Source organism: Myzus persicae, unplaced genomic scaffold, assembly GCF_001856785.1.
Source record: "Myzus persicae strain clone G006 unplaced genomic scaffold, MPER_G0061.0, whole genome shotgun sequence".
In the NCBI taxonomy this organism is placed as follows: Eukaryota; Metazoa; Arthropoda; class Insecta; order Hemiptera; family Aphididae; genus Myzus; species Myzus persicae.
In genome coordinates this window covers 314180-334208 of record NW_019101621.1, presented here as the reverse complement: position 1 = coordinate 334208, position 20029 = coordinate 314180, and the positions used below count along the sequence as shown (strand labels likewise).

Genomic DNA, 20029 nt, shown 5'->3' with positions numbered 1-20029 from the left:
CTATAACGACTTTAATGTCGCTTAATTGCCTATCTAGGACGCCGTGTGATCATGATCTCGTAATATACAACACAACATTTGTATTACATTATTATCCATTGGCTACTATCAATACTAATTATTATTTATTACTGATAAAACGCACTAATATTTCAATGGATAGACTATAATATTTTCCAATGAGTAACGATATGTTTTTCTATAAATGTATGAAATGCTGTAAATAAAAAAATACAAATTAATAATCGGAAGTAATCGATGTACTTAATATACTTATTCCATATTCACTATTCAGCGTATTCCATGCTATGACTTTTCGCTAAGCAACAGAACAGTGTTGTTAATTGTTATAATTCTATTCGATTCTTGGCATTATGGGTATACTGTATTGATATATTTAATGTAAAAGTTGTAATTCTTGAATGATCCAAAATCCCTTATAGTAATAAAATGAATGATCACGTTCCCGAACTAATTAAAAATGAAAGATGGGTGGATGAAAATGTATTACAACTTCAGAGTATTTCGTCTGATAAAATGGAAGACCCAAAACTATGTTTGGAAGACAAAATGGTACGGGAGAAAACCCGCAAAACATTAATGTTAGCTAATATCGAAAAAGAAAAAACTAGATGTTTATTAAGAAGGTTAAGAGAAGAGTTGGAACAAGTTTTAGCCAGAAACAAGTTACTACCAGAACCATTGCAATTTCCTGATGACTATTTTCAATTCGATGAACGAATCATTAGTTCAATTATTAAAGAAGAGCAATTGAAAATGGATGAATTAAAGTTAAGACTGGCATTCGATTATGAAAAAAGCTTGTTAGGTCTTCAAAATGTCAAAAATTATTTCGTCGCTAATATTATAACCAATACGTTTGAAGTTAAATCAATTTTGTACGAAATTTCAGTTATAAGTTTTTTTTTTATTTTATTATTGTTTATACCTATATTTTAAATTTGATAATTACAGGACAGATGTAGGAGTCAAAACAATATACCACGAATTGCAACCTAATAACATATTTATTAGTTTAGTAAATGAATTTATATCTAAGAAACATCCGAAACGACGGTAAGTAAGTTGTTAACAGTACTAAATTGTTATCAATTTTTTTTTTAATCTATTTAAGGATTCTGAACATGTAGCATATTTTTATCCATTGTACACCTTTGAAGTTTAATTGGCTTAGATATTTGATCATCATTTTCTTTATAATAATCAAACGCAAAAAAATAATTGTTTAAGCAACTAATAAATTTACACGCTGCAGCTAAGTCCATAAAAGAAATATTAGTCCCAAACTTTGTAAGGTCTTAATCTATACAATTTTTAATTAACCATGACATTAAAAATAATAAAATAGTCTAAACTATATTGAAATTAACTAGTACTATCTATTATTGTATTTATGTAGAAGACGTGAAATGACAGTTTTAAGCAAACCTACTCCCAATCAAATAGTTGGGATTTCCGAAACAGAACTATTTCTTCGAAATGTGCGTGAAATGTATTCGTCTTTACCAAAGAAAATTCAGTTTGCCATAGATAAGTTTGCAGCAAGAAAAGATTTTGAAAATCGACAAATTCTTAATATTCGAGAAATGTATAAAAATAAGCCAGGTGAAGATAATAATATCGAAGAAGAAGCATTATTAGAATATACTCTTGATTCTATTGGCTATTTGAACTTAAAATCGGGATCAAATTTTAAAATGAATGAAAATACAATTATTAGAATGGAAGATACATTTGAACAGTACATGGAAGTTAAAGATAAGGTTAACTTTCCATTATTTAAAATATTTATAAACCGATTTTTACAATTTATATTCTATAATAGATACACATTATGAAAAAAAAATTTAATGAAAAAGTGTTCAAACTCAGAAAACAAAAAATAAAATTAATACATGAGTACAAGCAATTCAAGTTTGATATTAGTATGATACAAAATGAGTTAAATGATCCAGAAATAATAACGCCATCAGATTTCCCTGAAGTCCTGATGGACGAATCTATTGATGTAAGAAATATACTCCATAAAGCTGTAGTAAATTTTATTGTGCAGTTTTTAAGTTATTACTTTTTATAAAGTCATCTTAGCTATAACCATGATTAGGTTATTAAATAAAAATGCTATAACTGATATATCCTAAGTATCAACATGATTCATGTTTTTCATACTGTTTATCGGTATACAGTTAAATAGTTCCGTCAAAATTAATGGTAGGCAGCCATGTAAGTACACGAGATAAAAGAGCTATACACGAGTTGTGTCCTGAATTTTTAAAAATACTATCGATATTATCTAAAACAGCGGCCTAGATACTGTTAAAAAGATTTCATTATAACCAAAATTGGTACCCCGTTATATACACATTTTATTTATTTTTGAATATAATTTATTAATTAATTTAGACTTACATAATACTATTACTACTGATACTTACCTATTACGTACACATTACTTACCTAGATAATTATAATTTTGAATCTTTTAATATGAATGTATTACCGAAAATTTCCACTAACAATACTAAAACAGTAAAATATGATTACAGATATTCCCATGATGTAAATATTCATTCTAATTTAAAGACGAATGCAAATAGGTATGTAAGTACACCGATAAGATATTTGATGAAAACGTGAGATAACAATTATTATAAGGTCATTATTTCTGGTACAAAAACAACATATGTGCCGATTTTTGAATAGTATTAGCCAGTATTGTCATTACGTCCAATGTCTTTATAACCAGTAATTTTGTAGGTGTATACAAATGTAAGCCGAGACCTCTTTATAATTTTGCCGACATATTGAAATTATTGACGTTTTATCCAATGTGCAGTAACGATCTGTATCGTTTTATAGATGAGCCGATTGTAGTTTTATTTACATTTTTACACAACACGTAATAATTCTTTTTAGTTTTAATTTATATTAGGTAATTTCAAATGAACTACCTATTGAAAAACGATGTATGTCAAAAAAAGTAATTCGGAAAAAAATATTTAAAAAACTCTCTTTACAATGCTATCGGTGATATACTGTGTTTATTTTTAAAGGTATAACTAAATAATTCTCTCCAGTGACATCAGATTTATATGAGGTTTTCGGGAGAAGATAGAGAATACATAAATACACATTTCTTGATGATTTTCACATTTTTAGATATTTTCTTGTGTGCATGCGCAATACAACTTGCATTTTTTTTTAATGGCAACAGGTGTTTTGGATATCAAATTTAGATAGACCGAATTTTTAAGTCAATTTGGTCCTTTTCACCATACCTCTAAAATCAAAATTGACTAAATGATAACGAGTTAAAGTTTCGATTAAAATTATTGAATTTTTCAACAATCGTACTAGAATTTCATGAATTTTTATGAAATTTCAAGTATTTTAATTAATTTAGTTTATTTAATGAATGGTTACAAATAAAATAATCATAGAAATTACAAGTAACTACCCACATATATCATGAAAAATAACAATAAATCTTAAATTTAATAATTGAAATTTAAACTTTAATAATAGAAGTTATCAAAAATAAATCATATCAGTTTGTTTAATCTTTTCTTAGTAAATTAAACAATTACGTTTAATTGATGTTAATTAATTCCTCAAAATTAAATTAAAATGATTTAATAATCTCTTCAAGCCAAGGATACAAAAAAAATACTTGAAATTTCATAAAAATTCATAAAATTCTAGTACGATTGTGGAAAAATTCAATAATTTTAATCGAAACTTCAACTCGTTATGCGCACAAGGAAAGATCTAAAAATGTAAAAATCATCAAGAAATGTGTATTTATGTATTCCCTATCTTCTTCCGAAAACCGCATATTAATCTGATGTCAATGGACAGAATAATTTAGTGCTACCTTTAAAAAGAAATACACTATTATATAACGGTGAAACCGAGTCGTCCAGTGGAAAATGCTCAGTGAGGTGATGAATTTGAAGAGGGAAAAAATTACCCTATTTTGGTCTCAGTGGGTGATTTTGAACTTCTGGACTTAAGTACAATTTACACTTCATGATTATCCGTGATTATCTACCTATTTCATTAAATTTCATTGAATAGAATTTATAAAATAGATTTTCTATTTTAATTTGTTAAATCTTTTGCTTGTCAGTTTTAATGTTTTCTATATTTGAATTATAATTTATAATTTATATCTATAGAACCTATGTTAAATATATATAATAGTTGAACATTTTTATGCAGACCTTTGGGTCCTTTAAATCATAAAGCCCCACAGGACATTTAGGAAAAAAATATATTTTTGAATTGTTAAAATTCTTATATATATATTATTTATATTATAAACTTAATTGATTTGATTGGTTTCTCAAAAATATTTGATTAAACAGTAAATGCTCTTAAATTTAAGTTCGTTATAATATGGACGTTATAGTGCACGTTCTCGCTGGACTTTAGTTTATTCTCAAAAACAAGACGTAGTCATTTCAATAGACAAATTTATCAATACACAACTTGTGTCAACTTCCCTATAATTTACGTCTAGGCACAACTCATGTAACCTGAAAAAATCCAAAGGACACAATTCCACTTATTTGGGACACAGCTCACTTGCAGCGAATTAGTAGAAATACTAATTATTGAGGTGCCTACTGGCTATGCGTAGTCTGTATATTATTGTTGTAACTTATAATTTATAATTATATAATAATAATAATATAATACTAGTTGTCTGAACACTTAAAATATAATGTTTTTTTGTTATACGCATATAGGTACTCATAAAATATACCTAATATATACAATAAAATGGAAATATGTACCTAATTGCTTATTTTTCCTATAATTTTATTTCAGCCTAGATTGATTGATTCGTTTGAACCGACAAATCACTGGGATCTGATGGATTTACTTTATCATCCCGAATTAAGCCCTCTGTATAAGAATGCATATGTTTACGAAGAGCCTACACATCAAGAAATCATTATGCAAAAAATAAGAATTGATAAACTTAAATATAGACATATGCATTTACATGAAACAATGTTAAAGAAAATCAATATGTTTGATGATCATCTGTTGAAGTTGAATAAAATGCGAATAGAAGATAAACTCGAAATTAAATTTCTTGACTTATGGGCCACGACGTTAGAAGAAGAAATGTTAGTTTTGTACGATTTTGATTTACTCGAAGATGAACTTTCGTACAAAGTGCATGTTAAGACAGGAGTACAAAATAATAAAGCTCAACAAGTAACATGTTTTAATAATCTGCTATTATCAATCAATTACCTAAGTATTAGTTTTACAACAATTTTATTACATACTAATAGATACAAAGAATTCAAGATGACATAAAATATTTTAATGATATTCATATGAGAGAAACACATATGCTAATAGATAATCAACATACTTTTGATATGTGTATGAAATTGGAGAATAAAGGTTTTGCTAAACATCTTAAAAAAATTTTCGATAAAAAATTGAAAATACCTAAAATCAAATCCAATGATGATGATGGTAACATAATACAATAATTCATTATTAATTTTTACATTTTTAATAATACAATTTCCTATACTCAGCAGCATTAAATATACCTTTTTCATGCGCTTAAAATATGTGTCGTAGATACTTCATCGTCCTCATCCGACGAAAGTGACGAATCTGAACCAGAATATAATAACGAAAGTGGAGAATCATTAATGGCAATGAGTCGATTACCAACGTTTGATGAAAAAGTATTACCAACAGGCTGTGATCCAAAATTGTTTAATAAAACATTGGAGTTGAGGTCAAAAAAATATGAAATCGAACAAAAGATCGAGGATAATAAAAAAAGATTGGACGCGAGTAGTACAAATCTGAGTTTAACTTTCGTGGAACTTGATGTTATTGAAGATGAATTAAAAGAAATTCAAAAAGAATTAGTATCATGTCAGGTTAGAATTTTACTTTAATAATTATAACTATCGCATTTGAGCTATTTTAGGTCATTAATTGTATATCCATAGATACTCCTGAAAGAATAGGTTATATGGTTATATCGATACTTACCTACGACCTTCGTAGTAAATGTGACACTACTTATTTAAAACAGATAATCACAATTTCACAAATGCCCAAGTGTTCTGTGTTCAGAAAACCAGTAATTATAGTATCAACTATTATAGAAAATCTCAAATCATTACCTATCTATTGGAAATTTCTACTAGGTGCAATATTGATTGGTAATTTAGTCGAAACTTAAAATAACTATAAAAAAAACTGTGTTTTATGTATTTCGTAGATTTTTGGTTACGGCATGAACTATTTAGGTACATTGAACCTTGAATTAAATTTTCAATTTTTAGCTTTAAAAATTGAATATTTTGTACATTTTTAACTACAAAATCATTTGTACATTTTGAATTTAATAAATATCAAAATTTGAACTTGAGTTATTATAAAAAAAAATTGTGTCCATGCATTTTTAATATTTTTCAACTGCTATTACTAACTTAAGAATATTTGCATATTTTCATGATTTTTACAAATTCTCTAAAAATTCTACATTCAAACGCTCATAAAAGGTTACTGTGGATTTATGCAAAACTATTTTTATTTTTTATTGACATTAATTAAAAATTACTTAATAAAAATCAAAAGTTTCATATGCCTATAAATAGCTCAACAGAACAAAATGAGTCAACATATTTTTAAAATTGCATTTTGTTTTCCTAGAAAATGCTAATATAAATAATCAGTGAAATTGTCAAGTAACTACGGTAAATTTTTAGAGTTACGCCAAAAACAAATTTGATTTTGTCAGATTTGCCGTTTTTTATTTGTTTTTCCCGGTGATTTAAAATATTTCCATGAATTTTAAGCGAATATCTTCGCTTCGACTATTAATAATAATAATAATAATAATAATAACACTGACCGATTCAAGTACAATTTTATTTATTCATTTTTACTTTGCCGGGGTAACTAACAAAATAATTTTAAAAAAAATATTGCTCACTAAAGGTTATATAAGTATGGATTCCAAGTTGAAGGTTCTTAAATTAAAATAGTCGCTTAACAGTCTTTATTATTGGATTATGTTTATAAACATTATTTAATGTTAATTTACAGTTATAAAATGTACATATTCATTTTGGCAGGGTCTCCCTTGCCTATGTTTAATAGCGCCAATGAAAATTAGCATGGCAGTCACAGCACTGTATATTTTTGATAATTATTAGCAATATTATTGTATTTAACTATTTATAATTATGTATTGATTTGTATTATTATTTAAACTATAGACAAAAAAACAATTGAAACTAAATGATATTTATACCACGATTGTACTGTATAAATCTCAAATGACCAAAGCTAAATCATTGAAAAGTAGTATCTTATTATATGGAAATGTTATACAAGATCTATCAAATAGAGCGGCTGAATTAAAAAAAGAAGAAAGAGAGATAGTGGCCGTTTTAAAAAAAGAAAAGTTATGTGCCAAAAAGGATCGCATTGAAATAGCCAAAATGGAGCAAGTTTTGAAAAATATTAAAATATCCATTAAAGATGAAATGATAAAAAAATTTAAAACTGAAACGAATTGGATTTTCTTAGACGAAATGGAAATGACTATAATCGATTACATGATTATTAAATCTAAAACTGAAGCTCGAGATTCAAAGGATCGTTTTATTAAAGAATTAAGAATATTAGAAGTACCTATTATATAATAATTAGGATTTAGGAATATACGTATTAGATACTCAGGTATTATTTTAGAAATTGTTTTATTTCAGAATAAAATTACCACCCAACAAATTTCAGTAACTAACTTATTGAAATCAAATACTCGTAGAAATAAGTTGTTAAAAAATGTTCTAGAAAACATTAATACAATACGACAGTATTTGGATGTGGACCAAGAAAGAATTACGGTATTTATAATATTGTTTCTGTTAGATAGGTTTCTACATAAATTTAAGTTATAACTTATCATCCTTATAAAGTGATTCATATATTAATGTATTAATGTGTATATATATATATATATTTATATATTCATACATTCGTTTAAATGTGGAATTTAGGTATAGCTCACATATTTCAGTATCAACATTTTGAATTACCTAATTAAAATAATATCACGTTATGAATCAATCCACAGAACATATTTTAAAAACCAACAATAGTCAATAATAATATGTCTATCTAACTATTCCTTAGAAAATATTTAATTTCTATTTTACAGAAAAAATTTCAAAATTTGGCAATGGAATCAACATTTACTACTGAGATAAGTAACATGAACTGCATATATGATACATTATTACAGAAGAAACAAGACCTTTGTAAACAACTATACATGTATAAATTAAAATGCAAAATGTTAGCTCCTATAATGCAACAATATAGCCCAAAGGCGATACAAAGTCAGGCAATTAAGCAACCAGTTAAACCTGTGACTCGACAAGATGAGAACGAACAACTTGATATAAATTTTATAAAAAAACGGTTTTTTTACTAATTATTTAGTATTTAATAAGAATTATACCTTCCTTGTAAGTATTTGACTTACAAACTAAAAAACTCATAGGTATTAATTATAAAGAACCATAAGAAGGCACATAAATATTTGTATTAAGACTTTGAAACTTGGTTAACATAAAGTGTACGCGGGCTAACTCAAAATTGCATTATATTAAGTGATATCAACCAGTTATGGTTAGGTGATTAATCAAAAACTTAAAAAATGTTTTGGGTGACTGTGTTTTATCTATATTTCGTGTGGGTGTGAGAGAGGAAACAAATATTTTTCTCTGACATACTACAGAATAAGTAATAATGAAGTTAAATACATATTTGTTGCAGCGAATGTAGTAAATGTGGTAGCTATTATTATATACTAGCTATATGAGTAGGAACTTATTAATTTTTTTAATAGTAGTACAAGCAGTATGTTGAACCAAAGCACATAATTACTATATACTAATATGGTAGATGATACAACTTTTTAACAAAATCGAGCATGATATATTATATCATGGGTTATTAATATTATTATTATTATTAATTAGCTTATACTAAGTCAATACAGTGTACCATAGATTAAATACAATACATCTATACAAGTCACTGATCACTGAATAAAAGTCATACAAATAAATCCTTAAGTAATTTTAATGGCACCCCAAAATATTTATTTTTTCATTGTTCTATTTTGCATTTAATGAAAAAAATAATTTTTAAATAATATAGTTACTGACAGTAAAATGTTGAAAGTTTGAAACTTATTTCCATATATAATATTTTGTAACTGGAAAAAGTGTCCCCTTCTTAATGTACTCAATATTTGTGAGCTTACATAAGTAGTTGTGGAAGTTTATTTTCCATAATGAATTTGAACAATGAAAAAATAATAAATTGATGGATGAAGCTAATGCTGCTTGTGTTACATTATAATGTTTAAAACTAACAATATATACAGACTTGTTATTAAAAAAACGTTTCATTTTTTTTTAAACCACGATCACCCAGAGAAAAATTGCAGAAGTAACAATGAACATATAATATATTACTGTGACGTGAAATTGTTATAATGCTTCGATTACAAAATATTGGCACATGGCTCAAAAAAGGTTGATATAAAAATATCATTCAGAGCATTCATCATAAATGTGTATATCTAGTAAAGGTGTAGAAATATCATATAAGAATGGTTTTATATTGACTATAGATGGTATAATTCATTGTGTCTTAACTTGAGCTGGTATAAAACAAACAGTATTTCATATTTAAATAAAATTATGTAAGACTATACACTATTCAGAATGAGATCGTAACTCAGCGGCCGACTGCTTAAATGGGGGAAGCATCTGACCGCTACGGACAAAAACTGGTCGCCGCCGAGGTACGATCTCAATGTGAATAGAGTATACAAGTCTATACTTAATGATTTTTAATTCAAGTCTATCATTAACATTTTTGTACAAGATTATTATAATGTACAGAGAAAATTCACAATTTACCAAACAATTTTGTTTCAAATATATAAATTAAAGTGGCTATAATGACTGAAGTTTATTAGTTCATATCTAAATAAGAATATTCTTATTTAATACATTTAATAGTGTTTTGTTATTAAAATTATTCATACATAACATGTAAATTGCATAGTCTATAAAAATACATAATTATCAATTTCCTAATATAATTTATATATATTTAATACATTTTAACATTTAATAGTGTATAAAAATAAATAAGATACAATATTAATAAATATGTTTAAATACTGATTCCACTACTCAATATTTGTGCTTTGATTGTGAAAGACTTTACATGTTTAATAAAATATAAACACAAAGTTGACCAAGCTATGTGATTTCCAGTCATCAACAAAGAAGTGTTTGTAATAAACCACATGATTACATAAATTATATACACAAATAAAATAATAATATTTTAAAAGGTACAATATATTGATAAATAGATAACATCAGTTCCACAATACCAAAAGACAAAACATAAAAATAGTTAACAATTATAATCAACAATTTAAATTACAGGCGAGTTAAAGGATCTAAAATATTCTTTTCAAAAAAGTTTTAATACTTTTAGACTTTGTTTCGGTTGAATTTTTCATTTTATTGGAATCAAGGACGCTTAAGGTATGTTGTAACGGTCCTGACATTCGTTTATTTCTAACTGACAGTGCAGTTTTTATGAAATCATGTGTTGAACCATTGCATGTAGTAAGATCAGACGAGGAAGCTCTTCGATTTGATTGGGAAAGGCTAGAGGTAGATTTAAGTTTGATGTTACTATCAATACCACCTGCTTCTAGGTTAATTGCATTTGACTTGGATTTCAAAATAAGCTCTTTTCTCTTTTTCCGACGTTTTTTTTCATTTTTTATATTATTTTCTCCGTTGTTATTTCGAATTAATAAATCTTGATGAGTGGTTCCTATTAACAATACAAAAATGTTACAGTTTCGTTAATATGTGTCTTTTCACAATAAAACTAATGTAGTTTTCAAATGAAAATAAAAATACAAAAAACTCTTCTTTAAAAGAAATAAAATTGTCAAAAATGAGGATATTCTAATAGTTGCTGCACCGGGAATGTTTTCAAATTTTCAACATTAAGTCAATTTTAACATTGAATTTGCAAGGTTTTTCCATTCATGCAGTTCCGTATACTTAAAAGATGGCCAAGTTAGAATTTGGTGGACACAGTTTCAAAATTATAGCCTACTGAAGTTCATGATTTTGTCATTTTGTTTATTTTGAGCATAGAGCTCTGACAATACCTTCCATACATTTTTTTTTTTAATACGATTTCTAAAGCTTAATTTTATGGAGCAATCAAATTTTGGCCACCATACTTACTTTTATGCTGTACCAACAAAACTGAAAAATTAAACATTTTTTCATTTAGTCTGAATAAAAAAAAACCTTCCGAGATGTTCATAGGACTTCGAGATTTGCAACAAGACCATTTCTTTGCCCGAAAAATATGCAAAAATAGTATTATTCATAATGTCGATTAAAAAAGTGTTAAATAAAACGTTGTGCGAATGCATGCTTAAAAATTGCAGAATTGGAAACTCCATTAGGATTTAGAATATAAGGGTATTTCAAAATTAAGTGTAATTGACAAATCCTCATTGTTAATAATAAATAAAATAAAATTGTGTTAGGTAAAGTTACAATGTTCCCAATTTATCATCTTACAATAATATTCAACTCTCCAAAAATGCAGAAATAAAAAAAAAGGACTTAAAGGTTAATTGCATTTTTCCTTATGACTCTATCGTTCATAATATTAAAGTCACGACCATGAACATAAGACATGTTCTTACCAGATGAAAATAATGCTTCTTCACTAGGACGTCGATGTTTCTCTTTAATATTTGATATAATATCATTAGTAGACTGTCTACGTGCGCCCAATCCTGTATTAGAATTCTTCCATTCTAGTTCTTGATTTTTCTTTCCAATAATTCCTGTCATTCTAAGAAGTATATATGTTGATATTAATAAACAAATTATTCCAATTTTGAGGGGATTGCTTTCAGGCACAATAACTGAAAACTGCAAACAAAAATATATTTTAACATAAGAATTTGTCTCAATTATAAACATTAATTACAAATATTGAATAGTTTAATAAATTAAAACAAATATGATTAATCACCAAATTTAAATTTTCTGTTTCAGTTTTTAGATAGTTGAGTGAATTTTGTAGAGAAGCCACTTGATCACTAAGAAATTTTATTTCTCCATACATCTTTAAATCTTGTTCCCTTTTCATTCTGTTTTCTTCAGTTAACTCCAAAATAGTACGTTGCATATCATCAACTTGTTTCTTATAACGAGTACTAAGCTCTTGTAAATATTCACCACTGAGAGACATATTTCGTTCTAAATCCTATTTAAAAAAGAACATTTAAATAATTTGAATTCAAAATTATTTTATTTTGTTTTAATTATTATAATTTATCAATTTTAAATGCTTATTGAAGTAAAATATCATATATTACTTTGATACGATTTGCTAGGCGAATGAATAAAGATTGCTTGGTATTTTGAGATTGAACTGAAGGTTGTACAGTATGATGTACTAATGACTCTGCTGCTGTAGGGTTACATTTGTCATTATCATGTTCTTCAACTTCAAAATCTTTGAAAAAACTATCAAATGTATCTGAGGGTGGTTCAACTAGTATTCCTTCATTCGTTATGTTTGTTTCAATATTATTCTGGAGTTCGGAATCTATGGGGTTTTCCACAATATAACTAGTTTCAACTGAAAAATTGTGAAATTAATAATAATAAGTATAATAAATAAGAGCAGATAATAATATACATTGAGTGGAACTTGGAATAGGAACTTCGTTTGTTGAATTCAACTCTGTATTCGAAGATGAAGATAATGTTGCATTTTCATTAATAACTGTAGCAGATTCTTTAACATAATATTTGTTTGATGATTCTGGATCTTCATCGGAACTTAAAAATGTTTTGGTTGGTAATATTTGAGAAACTATAGGTTCAATATAACTAGACAAATACACCGTCGATTTATTATCATTAGTTATGTCCAAATAGGAAGTATCATTTTTTGACTGCTGAAGTTTTGTAATACTATTGTTAGAAGTTAATTCATTTTCATCTGGAATTGATGTTTCCAGATTTATTATCAAATTGTCACTAATGTAAACACGTTTTGCCTTATTTAATACAATTTTTTTGTGGACAATTGCCAAAGTATTACATAGAGCAGCTATTTTAACACGGGGGAAAATCGAAAGAATAAAATTTTTTCTTCTATCACTAATCAAAGAGATTTTCCGTTGTGATTTTTTTTTTATCGTTAAAAAATCTAATCCATATTCTACACACGCATCACTATTCATTATTGTATTGTGGATGTACATATTTTGATACATCTGAGTTAAATGATTTGCTTCGCAACTAATTGTGTCGAACATCCTATTAAAAATAAAATAAATTGTACTCTCATAAGAAACACTGAAAATGTAAAACTTACTGTTTATAAAATGTGTCATTACAACTGTGACAGATCATAATGTATCCCGGAGTAATACATTTTGATAATTGAACTTCTACTGTTACATTATCAATGTTATCATTTAATGTATGATTAGAAAAATGGTTGATATTTTTTTGCCTAATATCTAAAACATCTGCAGCTATTTTAACAATTGACATCACTGCAACACGAGCACTGTCGAGCAATGTATTTTTACTATCCATTGATTTATTTTGGTTATTTTGGATTTCCTCATTCAACGCATCAAAATCATCAGCATCTTCATTTTCTGCAATGTTAATTTCCAATCCATTTTCATCTGATCGTTCCAACACCTAAAATTAAAATTACAAATGTATTATTTATTACACTTTTAAAAACATTTATTTGTCATACTTCAATTTCTGATAATCCATATGCATTGAATACTGATATTGGACAATAATGTTCTTTTCCATAGTGTGAATTTATCTCAACTTTAATGTATTTGTTGAATTCATTTTCATCTGTTGTATTTAAAATAAATCCTTGCAATATTCTCACATCTTCTGCCACTAAATTAGCGATTGGTGTCCATACGCGTGCATTCAGTCGAGAAGCAACATACACTGAAAACTCTTTTGGTGTAGACGAAAACAGTTCAAAGTTTGCTAGCTCAATCTTAAAATAAAATAATATTAGATTTTTACAAAATAGTGATAATAATGATATTATATTTTGTAGATAAATAATTTTTTCATACTTTTTTTACTTGGATTGCTTCACACAATTCAACAACAAACCAAGTAGTACTTTTACATAAATTTAATAAATATTCATCAGAAGGTTTTGTTAGTAATAAGTGTGGATATTTTGCTTCAGGATTTGTAGATACTACTTTGGCACCACATTCTGGTGATGCATAATTTTTTTTTAATACTTTCTTATTGTGGTTATATTTAGTTTCATTAGTAGCTGTAAATAATAATTAATAATGATGCTTAAGTTCAGTTGATGCCTTACAAATTATTTATTTTTTCATACCTGGTTGTTTTTCAGCTTCTTCTAATTGTTTTTTAGTCCATTCTCTAAAAGATGGAATATCTTCATTTATGGTAGCATTGCGGACTGCTGTACTTACATCAACAGACTGAAATTTACTTTCTTTGAATTCATCATCATCTATCATATGAGTCTTAATGGTAATATAATCTTCGGCCGAATTATCTTTGGTTATAAATTCTGAACTTGAGTTAAGATTATTTGTCATTAGATTATCTTCTATTTCAGAAACTATTCTATAAAAAAATATAAACAATTTTTAGCAAAATAAAATTAAGACTACCTAAAAAAAAATATAATTACCTTTTATCAGTATCAATATTTGGTTGTATTTCAGGAAAAATAATCTCTTTATTACAGGTATCCATAACATTTAAAATACTTTTCCACCTATGCTTATAATTGAATGTCTTCTGAGTAGCGCTTTTGTCAGTATTCTGAAAAAAAAAATATACATTTTATTTTACTTTGATGAATATGAATTTGGTTAAGCTAATTCTTGTCTAACTAATAATGTAATAAATTAAAATGAAGGTTTTTGATAATTTAACTAAAAATATTTGAAAATTCTTACTTTGTGTATTAATATAGTTGAAGTATTATCATATTTCAATGAATTATACACACTTTCAGAAATATTTTCATTTTCTGCAATTATGGTTGGCCTAAAAATATTAAAACTGATGTAAGATGTTTTGTTTTAAAAAATGCAATTAATTTAAATTTAATAAATAGTCAATTATTCATTAAGTGTACCTATATAATTTAGGTGCATGATAGAAATAACTATACTCAATCCAAAATAAGAACGGTAATCAGCAGTAACCAGTTTTCTTAGGAAAGCATTCAGGCAACACCTGTTTGTCAGCCTCACTAAGTTAAATATCTATGTATACTTCGCGCTACGAGATAAGGTATTTGTTTCGCACATGTAGACTGACGGCAGTGAGCGTTACTAGACTCTGTTTCCCCCACTTTGTCCCTTAAATACATGGGGAATGGGTGAATTCGAATGCAATTTGATCGGGACACGGGTTACTTTTTTCGTAAAGCGGAGTATAGTAATGCCACATCCCTGAGTTCAAGTTGGCAGCCGTTTGACTATCGTTCTTATTTGAGATAGCACATAGGAATGTCAGCAAAATATTATTAATGTCATAATTTCTGTACATCTTATAAGAATTTATTTCTCTATGGTGTTTGCTAATATATTTATGTATTTAGTCATATCCAGAAGTGACTTTAGGGCAGCAAAATGCCCCCAAATTTTCTATAAGTAAAGAAAGAAAAAATAAGGATATTGTACAATTTAGTGTGTTGTATGTTTTTTTACTATAGTAATTCATATACAATATTATACCAATAATACAAAACATTTTTATACATTTTTATTGTATGTATGGTTTTTGAAAAATGATTTTCTTGATTTTTTATTTAATTTGAATTTGGTTATTTTCTGATCTTCATAACTGATGACGCTGTTGGGTAGCTGTGCATAGTTTAAAATGGTGATATGTGTGAGCAGACAACGTATGATTATATGAGAGTAGCACTAATGTATTATTTTTTAAATCTTTATTTGATACAAATGTTTGTTACTTGGTATTTGTTTTTCACATTCATTAAACATTTTGTATCCTTGGTTTAGCCCACAAGTAAAAGCTAACTGTATTTATATGATTTCTTTTTATAGTTTTTGCTATACATTTTAAATGTTTAAACAATACAACAACAAAATAAGGTTTTTTTTACAATATTTTTTAATAGCACCAGTAATAATATAAAAGGTAAAATGAATAGAGATAAATGTCGTCTTCATCTACCAATTTAAGTTATAGGTGATATTTAAACTGTTTCTTGTGATATTATCATTGTGTGATTAAAAAATATTTAGTCCACAAACTTTCAATGTAAGTTATTAATACCTATGTTAAATGTTTGGTTGGTAATTTGAGTTTAAGAAATTGAGATTACTGAACAGTTATCTAGTCATATGCTATTAACACAGGTTTGTTATGTAGGAAAATAGGAAATAGTTTCCAATTATTACCTATAATGAAGTGGGTACTTAATAAGAATAATAAGACCACTGTGGTTATCTATATTCTATGTCACTATAATTCTGAAGCTTTTGAATATTATAGATATACCTAATATAGATATGTTTACATCTTATGACTAATAACTAGAGCTGTTTTTCATAGAAATTTTCAGCAATATTGAAAATTGTCAACACTGAAAAGTTTTTTCAATTTTTCAATTTTTTTTTTCTACAGGAGTTAGAAGTACATGAATACCAGTAGTCATGTTTTCAACTTCGGAGTACTTAACAATAGTGTTAAAAACTTGTAATATTAAGTATTTTATAGAAATAGTAATTAATTATGATAATGATAATATTCTGACTATATTGTTGGCAAGTGTTTTATATTTAACTAACAAATGGTCTATAACTTTTAAAAAATAAACAATTACAAAATCCATATGAAAAAATGTTTATGAAAATGTGCAGCTCTACAGTAATGACTTTTTATACAGTATACCATAGTTATTCCAGGTTGTGTGTAGTATGTGATTCAGTGGTTTTCACTAAATCATACTTAGTAATTGTTACATCATGATACACGCGATGATGTGTTAATTGACCCAGAAACTTTGTTACTTTACCGGACACATTTTTTTTTTACTTATATAGTTAATTACACTATTGATTTTAAAATATACAGATAAGCCATCCAGATAAGCAGATTATATTGTTAATATTAGAAGCTACTAATTGCTGTATCCGTTTACATTACACTTAACACAAATAATAATTAAAAATCAATGATCAAACTGAAAACCGGGCTGAAAACAATAGTGAAATCAGAATTTAGCGGTCAGACTTGGTTTCAAAGTTATGGATTCATGGAGTTCCTCGATTTTGCGATTTTTACACATTCGAGCATCATTTTTGTTTATCACACCTATAACAAATATTTGTTTTGTTTTGAAAAGTATGTACTTCAACGAGTTAAGGACCTTACTTCTAACTATCTTCATGCTATACAAAGTTGTTTTAACTATTTTGGGGTAGACAACATGTCTGGTCATAGAACTCAAGGTCCTACGGACTTCTAGTAAACTTTGAAGTTACAGTGTGAAAAGTATACTAACTAAAAGGTTATCATGTTTTGAGTGAAACCTTGTTAAAGATAGTATTATCATAATAGTACCATTATTTTACACCTCTACCTTGACCGTGTGAGAAACGCAAATAAAAAAATAAATGATGTAAAACAGAGTACTGTAGTGACAAACAGCTCATATTATTCATATTTATTTATAGTTGATGAACTATTTTATGATGAGTTATGACAATATGACTAATGAACTTATATAATATGTTCAAAACCTATACTACAGTAAATATTGATCGTTTACTCAGGTAAGAGCGAATATAATTATTAATTGAACAATAGAACGCCAGGCAACATAAGCTTAACGTCAAACTTTCAATAGTCATAACTTCAAAGCAATGTACGGCTGCCAAATTCTAACTTCACTATCATTTTCAATATAACTGATTGCATCGGTTTAAAATAAATAAGGTGTCTGACAAAGTAAATGGATAGCTTGAACTAATATAATACAATAATAATTAGAAGTTACAGTATTTCATACAATTTGTGCGAATAGCACTTTTTTAGAATAACCTTTGACTAGAAAATGTTCCAAAATGTCTGTTATAAAGTTACTAAATATTGAATTTTATTATCAGTTCAAAGCATACAGAATGAGATTTTATCAGCATTCTTATAATATAATATATTCCTGATTGGAATAATCTCAGAATATGAAATTTAAGAAATGGTTTAATTTCAGAGCATAGGATAGACGTAACATCAATGCTACCAAGACTCCAAACAATAATATAAGTCGAAGTGTATACTGTATAACTTGCCTAGTGGTTAATGTATGCATATGTCATATTCACTCAGTGTAATCCGAGGTGTAATCATATTTTTCATGAAATGGAAACTCTTATTTTACCTAGGTACCTAATATTTTTAATTGATTACAACATATGGATGATTAATATTCGTGATCACAATAACATGGTCTTATCTTAATATACAAGCTTTTTTTTTAATATATAATTTTTTTGTATTACCTGGTACAAAATTTATTTTTCAAGGTAAATGTTATAAAATTATAATAGTTGTAGGTATTGCAATAGTACTAAATACTAAAATAATTACATTGTGTACCTAGCAAAAGTATTAAGGATTTTCACATCAATATATGATAGGGTTGCCATACGTCCAAGTACACCGGGACATGTCACCAGTTCATGACTTCGGTCCCGGTCGTCCTACTAGACCCTACAAAAGTCCCGGTTATGTGTAAATAATTATATTAAATTGTACACGTTGTCACAAATTTATTTCTTGTTTTTATATTGTCAAACATTTTTATTTGAGAAACAAATCAAAAAAATAGAAAAATCTGAAATTACCATTATAGAAGTCAAAAAGATTATAAACGATTTAGAACAAACACTTTCAGAACGAGCCGAAGCTAACTTTTTGGGAATCAAAACTAAAATTGAATATAATAAAATAAAAGACGATGCTCATATTTTTGTTTCGATAAAATTATTCAACGAAGAAGTCGATAATTATTATTAAACGGCACGGGAGTATTTACAACAGTGGAGTAACCCTCTTATAAAATTTGAGGTCTTTTCATGGATGGATCTTACTTCTTCGCTGCAATGGCAAGAAGTTGAAAAGACAACAATAACTTATTTAAAAGAAAAAGGAATTGATATCACGGATAGTTGCTTTGAAGAAATATTGTATCTTAAAAACTTCATTGACGGAAATTTTATGAAGATTGGAATAAAAAAAAATATGCATGACTATATTATAGGAGATAGTGTAATCGTCAAATTGTGTACCTATGTTAATGGGTCATAAATAAAAAATGTCTAGACCTTATAACGCGACACAACGATACTATTTGTTATTATTTATCTGGACTCACATTAAAACATTGATGACGATTAACAGACACGCGTGTCTGACACCGAAGCGATCACGCTTGATTCGCATGGTAATTTGTGCATAAAGTCGGAAGCCGGCAGCAGACGAAAACAAATCGCAATTTTCAGCGGAGTTCCAGGCGCCGACGTCGTCCGGCGTCCCGATTCTCCGATGCGGTCAGCTGGTAAGGTTGTACGAACGAATCCAGGCAACACATAGCAGTCGAAACAGAGCAGATTACGGAAACGGACTATTCGACACGGAACAATAGCATTAAAACACCGTTTACCACCGCATAAGGACGGAGAATAAATTACAAAATAAAACGTAATGTCGCGTACTCGCGTTTGAAAACCGAAATCGTTCTTATCGTCATGTTGTGTTATCTCGCAATACGTTTCGGTTGATAAGAA

At 27.4% G+C, this 20029-nt stretch overlaps 2 protein-coding genes across 2 annotated transcripts; one reads left to right on the top strand and one right to left on the bottom strand.

Annotated features, from left to right (window-relative positions):
* The first annotated feature begins 450 nt into the window (after positions 1 to 450).
* LOC111029867 lies at positions 451 to 10185 on the top strand. Its single transcript, XM_022309086.1, has 11 exons — positions 451 to 878; positions 976 to 1077; positions 1421 to 1784; positions 1847 to 2029; positions 4855 to 5250; positions 5331 to 5520; positions 5632 to 5942; positions 7293 to 7538; positions 7608 to 7706; positions 7788 to 7925; positions 8240 to 10185. Exons 1-11 carry the CDS (start codon positions 451 to 453, stop codon positions 8513 to 8515), a joined length of 2733 nt encoding a protein of 910 aa, XP_022164778.1. The 3' UTR covers positions 8516 to 10185.
* A 263-nt stretch (positions 10186 to 10448) lies between these two features.
* On the bottom strand, positions 10449 to 20016 carry LOC111029874 (SUN domain-containing ossification factor). Its single transcript, XM_022309099.1, has 12 exons — positions 19618 to 20016; positions 15164 to 15254; positions 14893 to 15026; positions 14572 to 14825; positions 14291 to 14502; positions 13945 to 14208; positions 13546 to 13883; positions 12862 to 13487; positions 12536 to 12801; positions 12190 to 12423; positions 11855 to 12086; positions 10449 to 10956 (listed from the first exon to the last, which is right to left on the bottom strand). The coding sequence occupies exons 1-12, from the start codon at positions 19683 to 19685 to the stop codon at positions 10571 to 10573; spliced, it is 3105 nt and encodes a 1034-aa protein (XP_022164791.1). The 5' UTR covers positions 19686 to 20016; the 3' UTR covers positions 10449 to 10570.
* Between the last annotated feature and the right edge of the window lie 13 nt (positions 20017 to 20029).